Genomic DNA, 12,508 nt, shown 5'->3' with positions numbered 1-12,508 from the left:
AGACGAGGAGGAGAACGATGGAGGGAGGAGCAACAGCGAAAGAAAAGAGAGGACGGAGGAGTGAGCTGCACCGGAGAGCAGGGACATAAATTTAATCCCTTGTTGTCCAACAGAAAGGGCAAAGATTCATTCCCCCAACTGTCCATCTCCTCCGTCCTTCCATCCATCTTTCATCTGTCCGTCCGTCCGTCTGTCCCTCCTTCAATCCAAAACCGTGTCTGTCAGGCCTCAGGGCTACCTCCCTCCTCCTTCCTCCTCCTCCTCCTCCTCCTCTTCTCTTTCTTTCCCTCCTCACGTCTCCTCCTCCTCCTCTTCCCTCCCTTCCTCATTGCGCCTCCTCCTCACGTCTCCTCCTCCCCTTCACATTAATCACATGGCAGGGGGAATAAAGCGGAGCATCTGTAATAGTTTAGCAGCGTCACTGAAGGACGGGCAGAGGTCGGCTAGCATCGCGGCTAATGTGTGAGACACTCGGCACGTGTGTGTGTGTGTGTGTGTGTGTGTGTGTGTGTGTGTGTGTGTGTGTGTGTGTGTGTGTGTGCGTGTGTGTGTGTGTGTGTGTGTTAACAGTAATAGATGGCTTGGTGTGGATGCAAGGACAGAACGGGGACACAGGGCGCTATAAATGGATCGCTGCCCGGTGGTCCAACACATATACACAAATCTATAGATGCATACACGTTGACATGTATGCATACTCACATATATGTGATTTTTAAGGGCATTTTTATTTTATTTTAGTTCTTTTATTTTTGCCTGCTGGAAACGAGAGGCTGGTGAAACAGAGCAGAGTTGAGCCGGCTGCTTGATTTGTTGCTGCTGCAGAGGTTTTGCGTCAGTCGTTAAGTTCTCCTGCTGCCAACAGTTCCTCCTGCTCCGGGCTGAGCTCCCTGCTTGTTTTTCTGATCATAAAAAAAAAAAAAATGCTCTTTTTTACCTTACCCACAATGCACTGCAAAGATCCCCGCTGATAGACTTCCCCACGGGGGACACAAGTCGCATTCATGCATGAATTTCCTGACAACGTCTTTTATCAAAATCCGCACAAAGATGAGTCATCAGAGGGTTTTTGTCTGCTAATTTTTTAATTTCATGGGTGTTGTTTTGATTTTGAAGGGCACTTTGGAGCGTTGGTTATTTTCCTAGTTTAGTTTCCACACACACACACACACACACACACACACACACACACACACACACACACACACACACCTTCACTGTCTCTCAGCCCATCGCAGTGTTTGTGTTGGGGTCTCTGAAGCAGATAAGGAAGTCATTGTGTCTCCCGTAATGAAATGGCAGGGTGCAGATAGGACTTTCAATATCTCACCGTGCACGGGTGGAGAAAAAAAAAAAACACACACACACACACACACACACACACACACACACACACACACACACACACACACACGCCACATAACCTTGAGTGCAGCGCCTGCCAATCAATCCAATCCATTCACCCCCCCCCCCTCGATCTTCATGACGGGTGAGATAAACACGCTCGGCGTTCAGCTTCGTCTCGTATTGATGACTTTTACGGAGGCGAGACGCGTGCTGAGTGATCAATGGGAAGCTCATGATTTATGAATCCACTGTTTGGGAGCTCTTCTGAGCGGAGTGTGTCGACTTAAGTTGTTGACTCTAAACTGCCTGTGGGTGTAAATGTCTTTCACAGGATAAGATGAAGAATGGATGGATTGACTATCAGCTTTTTGTATTCCTCTTCTGAATCATATAGAAAAGAGGAGTAACCATGAGGAAAGCAAATGAGCTCAATGGGCCTCATGCAGGAAGAAATATAAGAACAAAGTTCCTCTTTTATGTGTCTGTATTGTTTTGAAAGTACCCATTGATTTCTTAGACTCACCAATGTCTTCTTATTTTTGCTTTTCTCTTAGGTCATTCAAATTGAATTACCTCTTTCAGAGATAAGAAAAAACATCTTGTTCTCACAGCTGTGCAACACAGGGAAACATCGTTTCAGACTGGAGGAAGCAGGACATACTGGCTTCACTAGAAACACTGTTAGCTTTGTAAGCACTGTTGCAGTTGTTTGCACTGTTAGCACCGTTAGCTTCCAGCTGCGTTGTGCACCTTTAAGTTCATTTATGAGAACCTCGATTTCACTACTGCTGAAGTTCTTGCCTTTAGTGTTGGAGTCTCTACATTTCAATAATAAACAAGCAGCTACATGCCTCCAATTTATGATCAAGAGAGATTTGCCGTTGCTGCATTGATGCCTGATGTTCTTTCATGACATGTGGACAAACACTCCAAATATCAATCAATCAGCCACAACTGACCGTTGGAAAACTGAGCTCTCTGTTCGTACCGTAAATGTCAAGATTTTAATATTTATGTACTTGTGGTATGACACGCTGTAAATGTCAGATAATATGGCTGCATATGTGTTTGTTTTCTGAATGAAGAGATATGATCATAGAAGGACATAATGATAAATTTGGGCTGTCAGTTGCCATAACAATTTACATTAAAGATATGATCCTGACATCAATACAACATTTAAAAATAACAGTTATATAAAGCTATTAGTGAAATTCATCTCTAACTTTCTTTATTGTGACTGTAGTCCTTTAAGTTTAGAGAAAAAGATGCAGGTCTCGTCTAATTTAAGGGAATCCAAATTAATCAGTGACAGTCGAGCTTAAAGACAGGAAATGTATGGTAAATCGGAAAGCAGTGAAATGATAGACTGGAAAACAAGCAATATGTTTTCATAAATCCCACTGCATTTCTTGGTAAAACCCGTCCTGTTTAGCATGTCTAGTCAGAGACGATTGGTTAACGTTGGAGTCAGGATGGCCCACATAGAACCCACACAAACCGGATTAACGGTACCTCGGTGAGCGTGGACGCCTGGACAATCCTGGCGCTTAAATCACACGCAGGGCGGGATTTGCAGCAAAAAGCAGCGGGAAACATGACAAAGTTATACAAACACAAATGCAACCTAAAGATTCCAGTCTCCTTCAGACCCAAACACACGTAATGGAATAACTTTCTTTCTCACTTTCCATCTTCACTTCATGTCATCTGGAATATTTGCTTTACATGTTTGAATCTCTTTGTTATTAACTCACCTCTAATACACACACCCTCACACTTACATCCACACACACTCATTTACAAACACACACACACACACACACACACACACACACACGTCTCCGACAGTAACGTCTTTCTCTGGTTCCTAACAGCCTGAGTCTTGGCCTGTGTTGCAGGAGGATGAGACAGGCGAGGGCGCTTCAGCTTCCCCGGCTACGGCATGGGCCCCGCCTGCCTGCAGGCCAAAGACGGCATGGCCATCAAGGGCAACAACAACAACGCCCCGGCCTCGGGTCCGCCCGAGAAGACCATCGAGGAGATGAAGAAGCTGTTCATCGGCCGGGCCAAGCGCATCGACACGGTGTCCCGCGTGGCCTTCCCGCTCGTCTTCCTCATTTTTAACATTTTCTACTGGATCATTTACAAGATCATCCGCAGCGAGGACATCCACAAGCAGTAGTCGAGAGGAGCGGAGGAGGAGGAGGAGGAGGTGGAGGAGGAGGAGGAGGAGGGCGAGAACAGTGCGAAGAGGAGAACGCAGAGGAACAAAACGAGAGAAGGAAACAAGAGATATCATTAGCCCCGCCCCTTTTTTCACACCAACCACGCCTCCTTTCCTTGCCCTCTTCCTTCTTCCTCTTCTGGTCGAGGTTAAGCCGCCTCCCTCACCCCCTCACCCGACACCCACTAGACAGTATTTGAGATATTTATTGCTTTCTTCTTCCCTTGATTCTCCTCTCCTGCCCCCCCTAAAAAAAAATCCCAAACTCATCTCGGCTCTTTACACCTCCCGAATATTCCGGACCAGTGCAATAGCAATGCAGTAAAATGCATGATATATGAATGTGGCAATATATTAATGAAAAGATGAAAAAGTAAACGCAGACTTTTTGCAGGCACGCCCGACAAACTGTGTGGGAGTGGACGGACTGGAAGAGGAAGAGTCTTGAAAAGGGAATTTCTTTTAGGGTTTTTCTTTTTTGTGTGGAGACAGATACATAATTATATATGGAAAAAAGTGACGGGACGGGGTGGGGGATGTGCGAGGAGCGTACAGCCGTGTAATATACTCATATATTTATCATAAATGAGGGGAAAAAAGAACTTTATTTGAGAAGACGGCCATCTTGAAATGAGGAGATTTTTTCCCCCCCCCAAAAAAAGGGAAGGAAAGGCGGATCGGTGCTTCCATTAGATAAAGCGATGCAAGGATCACGCATTCTATATATCTAGATTTGCTTCAAATGTGTATTGCGAGCACTCCTCAACGCTTTTCCTCCCCGCCGCCGCCAACGCCACGAAACCTCCAAACTGCAGAGACACTCGAGGTTCGCTGCTGCCGCTGTCAAACGTACGACTGGACTAAAAAAAATATAAAAATATATTAAAAAAATAAGAAACACTGAGCGAGCAGTGCTGAAGATTTTTGAGACAAACCATCTCATTTATCTGTGGTCGTCGTGTTCCTCTTCCTGTCCCTTGATTTATTTCATATTGCATTTTGTTGTTTGTTTTTGGTTTGTATCTTTAACTTACGTGCCAAGTAAACATGTCGCTTGTGGCTGTGCGGCGCTCTGCAGAGCTCTGAACCCTTCTTGTCGAGAGGAAAGCGGACGGTTTGACGTCACCTCGAGGGTTTTTTTTAATCCCCGAAAAGGTTTCAGTTTGCTTTCATCGCCTGGAGCGAAACCGAAACCCCGGACCGAGTCAGACGCAGATCCTCGTTGTGTTCTTCGGGACTGAACCACAGATATGTTTACATCTTATTAGTGCTTCCTTGCTTTGACCCCGCCTTAATGTGACACCCCACCCTTCCCCAGCTGAGAGGACATATGTAGTAAATTATACAGATTATAGCACCTGTTATACCTTAATTAACTGTATTTCCATCTTCATTCACACGCGCACCAACTGTCGCTGAGAACGTCATCATTTGTGAAAAAGCTACATTGAGTATAAAACTGGATTTATTTCTGCCGTAGCCATGTTGGACGGGATTTGATCATTGTGCAGGTCATTTGGTTTGATTGATGATTTATCACTTTTTTACTTTGCGCCAGGCTTCTCTATGCAATAATTAGTATATGCAATTATGATTTTTTTTCCTTCCTTTGAGCAAAACCATCTCAAAAACACCACCATGTTGTTTTCTGGCTCATTCATCTCACTGCTAAACAGTCTTTGGTGAATATGGACGTAATGGATGCAGATGAAGTGATAGAAATACAGTGATGAAATGGAAACCTGTCCAATGCATGCAGATACTGTATGAAGAACTTTTTTATAGTATTAAATTAGCAGCAAACAGAATGAGCCAAACTTCTGAGCCAGAAAGGGTAAAGAAAGTGCAGAAATGAAAGTGTTATTCTGCACAAACGGTTGGTTTCCTCGTGCATGTTGTCACTTCTTCATTGTTGTTTTTTTATAAATTTGACTTAAATTCATAGAGGTTTTAATGCAAAAGGGGAGAAAGAGAGATTTACCAATTTTGTAGCAATATCATAAGTCAAAATTAACAATTCATACTTAGTTTTAAACCTTGTTTAAATTGGTCTTTTGAATTTCTTCCCTCAATTTGTTGATTACAAAAGGTTTAATCAGCTAGGCTAATAGCCTCCCAATTATTATCAACGTTCTTAATGAACCTGCATACCTATATTTTCCAAAATGTTGACCTATTCTACCACCATAGAGTGTTAATTGAGCCAAAATAAATAAAGAATCTACGGGACTTTTATTGTGAAGTTGAAAATGTTTCCTGTCCTTCCTGGATAAAAGCTGGTTAAAACATATTAAATTTCACAATAAAAGCACAGCAAACTGTTTTATTTTTTACTTGTAACCCTTGAGCATCACCTGGATAATCCGTCCTGGTCAAAATGTTTAAGCCCCGGTCCAACTTGGTTTTGAAGCAAAACCAAAGATGTTTTTTATTTTATTAATATTCCTGATGTTTGACGTACTTATCATTGCCTTCTGCTGCTGTTTTGGGGCAAATGTTCAAGATTTGTTGCGGGATGTGATATATTCAGTTTGTCTATTTTAATATGATCGCCAGATGCAGTATTGGGGTTTGCCAGATTATCTTCAGATATATAAATACAATTATGATATATATATAAATATAAAGGCATATTTTGATATGAAACATGTATGCATTTTCCCTCTACATCCCTGTATTTTCCTTTTTTTTAAAGAAAGCAAGTTCTTTTTATTTGATAATTCACCCCGACCCCATTTATACGTACACAGAGTTTACTTGTAAAACATTTTTTACAAGTTAAAACTTGCACATTAAGACTTTTTGGATCTGGTGGGACTGATAACCTTTGTTTTAAAGAGAAGAGATCATGAATTTAATACGACTTTTCATGAATTCAGTGTGTGTTCGACTGATCCGAAGGGCTATGCCACGCACCTACATCCTTCTGTTCACATTCCAACAGGATTTAACTTTGAAGTGGAAGTGCCATAGAACAATAATGCAATAAATATGCATTTAATTCAGTAAATCATTCCCAGATACAGTCACGTAAAAGCTTTCAAGGCCATGATCACCTAGGATGTTTTATTTTATTCCATTTTTAACGATTTGGACAAAGCAGATATGTCTGTTACTAAGTATGCAGCTAGCATTTAGGCATCGGATTTAGACAAAGACAAAACTTGCAAAAACTCTAAATGGCATTCTAATGTAGCTTCATGGTGTCCAGAGAAAAACCAGTAAATCTACGACTTCCACACGTCAACTCTTTCGCTTACATACCAACACAGTCTCACGGCAGTTAATGAAATAGTCACAACATGACTATATACTTTACGATACATAATGAAAGTTGTATTTTGTTACTATTTCACGACTTGCCAGGTTACTGGGCTGTACCAACTTAGAGAAAACTTCCAAAGTACGTAGCTAGCCAGAAAAAATAGCAAAAATGCTCTTTGAGCTAGCTTGTTTGACAGGATATTTGTGTGCAACTTTCAGATAACATTTCTTTGTTGGGCCAAATTACAACCTTCCTTTCTTTCGTGATAGCAACACAGGCAAAGCTACAACAGAAAATATATTTTACTGTCCAAACAAACAAATATTGTTCACATTATCTTGCTAGCAAAGTTGATGCTTAGAACGTAAAAGCAATGTAGTGAAACGTTAGAAGAGCAGGCACGTTACTTAGCCAGTTATAAATGCTCATGATACGGTGCAGAAACAAGGAACTCTAAGTACCGACGTTTTACTTGTAAAAGATCAACAGAGCGCCACTCAAAGTCAAGAGTTCCTACTTGTGAACTTGGTACAACCCGACAATATGTCGCCATGCTATTAGGTAGCTTGTTTCGGTAAAGTGAAGATAATCCTCTTTGGACAAAAGTTATTTGGGAAAATGTTAAAAATACCCAAGAAATGTGGAGGCTGCACTGCTGACAGTTGTCTGGAAAGCAGCATTAGCTTAGTATTTATGCATTTATTTATTCTGCTAAACTTTGTAGAAAGCAAGGACATTTTATTTACTATATGTAGCACACAAGTTGTTCTTCATTCTGAATTCACGATACATGAACCTATGAAGCCAACAAAGTCCCAAAAAGGTGTTTGTTTTTTTGAGACTTTAAGGGCTCAGCAAAAACAAACTAAAGGAAAAAAGGAAAATGTAAAATGCCAAAATAAATGGCTGCTAAACAAAATATCAATATAGATTTTGTTGACATTGCAATTGCAAACATAAACCAGCTCCACGTCGAGTCCCCTCACGGCTACAGAGTGACATCAATGATCACGGCCTGAACCCGTCACCAGGCTCAGTCTCAACTTGGATGATTCGCGTTTCGTCCCGTGCCATAGACACACTGCGTCTGGAATAAATCTGTCCATCAGCCTCTTTGCCAACAGCAGTCGTCCATTTTCTAGAGCTCACGCACATATCTTCTCGTGCCATATGGGGGTTGAATATGCAACTGAAAAAAAACGAGGACCTATAAGCATATCATGCATTCATTCAACCACCATTTTTACATGAATCGTACCCTTTTCCTCAGGCGTGGGTGTTGTGTGTGTGTATCATAGTCATTTTAGAGCTTCGTCATAGGCCTCACACCATTGTATTAAACATTGTTATACTGTATGGGAGGGGGGAGGGAGGGGTTCATAAACATTAAAGAGAGACGCTGGGTTTATATTGTGTCACGGTGCGACGTGATGCAAAACGGACTGAACAAAGGAAGAAGACGTTTCTAAATCCTTCGGTTCTGAACTGGACTTTAAAGTAGCATGGTTTGATTTGTCGACGATTAATGACTCTATTGGTTTTTGGGGGGTTTGGTTTGATTCTCTTGTATTTTATTGTATGTATTGTACAATCCGATGCCCTGAGGGAGGAGGAAAAATACTGCTGTGAACTAAAGGAAACATTGTTATTATGATTATTATATTTATTTATTTATTTCCTTTGCACAAGTTGGAATGGCCTTACTTTTGCTTTACTTGCTTCTATTGTGTATTGGCACAAAGTGCACCCCGTTTGATTTGCGAAAAATTTACGAAGCTCATTACGATGCTTATAATCCGAGAGTGCACATCAAAGCAGGATGAAACAAAAAAAAAGAAAAGTTCAGCAAATCCTTTTTATTTTTCATTAATCTGAGAAACAATATTTTGCATGAATATAAATACAATGGCAGATATTTTGGCTTGTACAAAAAAAATGTGAAGCAATTTGAAGAGAAAAAAAAGAATGTACCGTTTCTGCTGTATCTGTATATATCTAAATATTTATTGAAATATGTCATACTACTAATTCTATTAACGATTAAAGGTTTTCTGAACAAAAATCTCTTTACCTGTTTTTGAACATTGTCAAGGTTGTTGGAGTTGGATCTTCTGCTTTCTGTTACTCGACTCAAGGATCTGTGTAATCATTCAAGAAAAAGTATTAAAAATTGCAAATAAACCTTTGCTGTAGGGTGTCTTTATTGCATGACATCCCTGTAACGGATAGAAATATTTCAAACTGTTGATTGATTTGATTTACTTTAATAATTGAACATGCGTGCACGCCTTTTTGCATCTTTTTCTTGCAGGAAATGCAAAGGTGTCATGATGACGGAAGAAACAAATTAAGCCTTTGGGAAGTAAATATTTTCCCCAGAAATGTAAAATTACGAAGAAAATCTTGACTTAAATTACAATATATTAACTTATCATCCACCAAAAAATGTACTTCAATGGACGCCGCCATTTCTCAACTGTGAAGATTTCCACTAACGAGGTTGTGAATGCCACAAGAGAGGTAGGTTTATATGGTTTTCTTTTAAGAAACACGGTAAACACGAACCCCATTTAAGGCAAATTTATTCTGTCTTCACTTTGTCTAGAAGTTCAGTCTCAAAAAAAAAGGAGAACAATACTTATTTTACTTAATGTGTGGTTGTTTTTTTATCCTGTTTTGGGTCGTTTTAAATCACAAATGGTGATATATCAATGTGTATCCTCTGTGACACCAGGTCTCCAGTGGTGGATAATCCTCTGGTAGGAATCACCTGTGTTCAGGTCTTTAAGGCTCCCGGTGCAGCTGCTCTCTGCTCACTTCTTAATGACACTCCTTCATTCACAGAGCCCTTAACTGCACCTGTGAACTTTTGCTACTTTTTTTCATTTTGCAAACCTAAATATTGTTACTTTTGGTTCCCCAGCTTTTTCTGGTGTTTAATCCCCCATTTTTGTGGTTATAAGAAGGCAGGAAAAAAGAGGAAAGAAATGCTCAAGAACAAGCAAATGTGTTTGGAGATTTGAAGAGGTAGTGAGTCAGAGAGTGAACATGGCACCTTGATCAACTTAGTTTCAAAGTATGCAAGAAGCAATGCAGAATTTAAAGCAACATGAAATACATCACGACAAAAGTAAAAAACAATTTAAATAACATATTGTCACAGTAAGGCCCAATCCACATCTTTACACAGGGTTTGGTTCAGTCCCACTGTCAAACCTTATCGTGTCTGAGGTCTCTCTCTCTTGCAGACATGTTGAGCCCTTTTACGAACCCTTTCTGTAAATCCGCATTTCTGCAGACTTTGCCCAAGGGAATAACCCACAATTCATAGCAATGTCACGTTAAACAGGGGGTTACCAGTGGAAGCTAGAGACATTTAAAAAAAGGTAAAATAGAAAAGGACGGCACATGAGTGTTCAGCCGGGCAAATTAGTAATTTTCTTATTATTATTTATTCATCAAACATTTCCTTTTGACATTGAAGCTATTTTCACAAAAACAAGTAAATAGATTATTTGACAATCACCTCTAAACTCGTGAGGCAAAAGCTGGGAAGACGTTCAAATCAAGGAGTAAAAAGTATAAAATTGTACATCACTGGATATGAAGTTGTCATGGTAACGTGTTGCAGCAAAGTGCTGGACCATATCAAGCCCCTGCAGCCTGTCACATGCCGGTATGACATCAGTTAAGTCCCTGAGGGTTCAGGGTTTAAGGCCTTAGGGGGGACGTTGGGACTGGGCCCAAAAGGATCCAAGTGTAGGTGAGGATATTTTCTCCATCCTCAGATTAAAGGTTTGTGTTCACTGTGTAGTTGTGATGAGGTTGGCGAGTATGAAATGACATATTTACTAAGGCTCCTCACAAGTTCAGTGCAAATGTGTGTGTGTGTGTTTGTGTTTGTGAACACAGTGTGTGTGTGTGCTCCGGGGTCTTGCTGCCAGCTGGACCAGAACATGCTGGAAGCCACGAATACTAATAATGTGTCTGTTCACAGCAGGAGGGCCGACGACTCACCGCATACTGATACACACACGACGATTCAGGACGGGTGTACAAACAAACCGGCCATATGTCGACACAGGCGGCCCTGTGACAGGCTCCGGACCCGGCTTCATTAATGAGTCCATTACGGGCCACATGTCCTCTAACCACCTTTATTATTATTAATATTAGATGTGGTGATTGTGTCTGTGAGAGAGTTGGAATCTGGTTCATTGTTTTGGTTCAATAGCCAGTGAATCTTTGTTTTTCTTTAAGTGAAAGTGTAATTATTATCTCAAATGAACTGAACTGAACACGCACCAACACCTTCATCGAGCTCCGGGCTTCGTCCTCCTCACACTCTTCAGTTCATCCGGAGTTCAAGTGAAGTCAGTGGAGGAGACCTGACACATTCTCTGCCAGTTATTGTATATTGCTATCTAATTGTCTTAATATAATCAAAGATGCAAAGATAATTTTTACATAAACATGTAGATAAATGGAGATATTAAGCAGGATTAAAATGTCCAAAGTATATGTTTTATTTTTTTACTTTTAAAATATTTACTTTTATTTTATTTATTTATTTATTATTATTTATTTTTATTTATTTATTTTTATTTATTTTGTTTTATTTATTTAACTTTATTTTATTTAACTTTATTTTATTTAACTTTATTTAACTTTATTTTATTTAACTTTATTTTATTTAACTTTATTTTATTTAACTTTATTTAACTTTATTTTATTTAACTTTATTTTATTTTATTTTAGTTCTCTCTTGTCATTGTCAGGGTTATATGTGTTTATGCTATGTACATTCCAAGAAATCTTTGTTGCTAATTTTAATCATATGTGTCTGTTGATTTCCTGATTTCTTCTGTTTTGCTGTTTAAAAAGAAAAAAGAAAAAGAGGATAACAAAAAAGTTAAAAAGCAGCAGCTAAAGAAAAATCTATATATTATCTATATATTGCACAGATTACATTTTCTAACAGTGCAAAATAATGTAACAATATATTTTTTTTATTATTTTGATAATTCCTATCTGCATATATGTATATACGTGTATGTCAGTATTTAAATACAAATATAAATGCTTTAAATATATTTAAATGTATTTTTTAAGGCTGTTTTGAGGCTAATGTCTCCTGTAGATAAACTGATTTGAACTTGAAATATCTGGGCAGCAGAAGTAGGGAAGGAAATAAAGTTCTGTGTCAGAAGTAACTTAAAGTGTTTTGAAAATTCAGTCATACCTTGCACTATTATATTTATAAAAATCAGTTTTTTACAACAACTTAAAGTCCGGACAACGCAGTGGTAGTGACCTGTCAATCAGTGTGTAGCCCCGCCCTAAAGCATCCCCTGCTTTATGGTCTGTTTGACTCTAAATGGAGCATCATTTACTAAATGAACATCATGCTGTATTGAAGAAGACTTGAAACTAGAGATTGAGACCATAAACTCATGTTTACAATGTTTACTGAGGGAATAAATCAAGAGAGAAGTAGAGTCATTTTCTCATAGACTTCTATACAACCAGAGGAGTCGCCCCCTGGTGGACAGGAGAGAGAATGCAGGTTTCACAGCTGGGCGTAAAGAGCCTCTGCTCCTGAACGCAGCCTGACTTCACTCTGTATTCTGTCAGCGTCTGCAGGAACACCATCACATTAAAACCGTCTA

General features: G+C 39.7%; 1 protein-coding gene across 1 annotated transcript in view; it reads left to right on the top strand.

The window, feature by feature from the left end:
- The window catches only part of glra1 (glycine receptor, alpha 1), a 114,109-nt gene extending 110,577 nt beyond the window's left edge, over window positions 1-3,532 (top strand). The window contains 2 exon segments of the mRNA XM_054597150.1: window positions 3,249-3,261; window positions 3,264-3,532. Of these exon segments, the coding sequence (XP_054453125.1) occupies window positions 3,249-3,261; window positions 3,264-3,532 (282 nt within the window).
- Window positions 3,533-12,508: the final 8,976 nt, after the last annotated feature.

Source organism: Anoplopoma fimbria, chromosome 4, assembly GCF_027596085.1.
Source record: "Anoplopoma fimbria isolate UVic2021 breed Golden Eagle Sablefish chromosome 4, Afim_UVic_2022, whole genome shotgun sequence".
NCBI classification, from domain to species: Eukaryota; Metazoa; Chordata; class Actinopteri; order Perciformes; family Anoplopomatidae; genus Anoplopoma; species Anoplopoma fimbria.
Note: the sequence above shows the minus strand (reverse complement) of the source record. Positions and strands in the feature narration are given on the sequence as shown.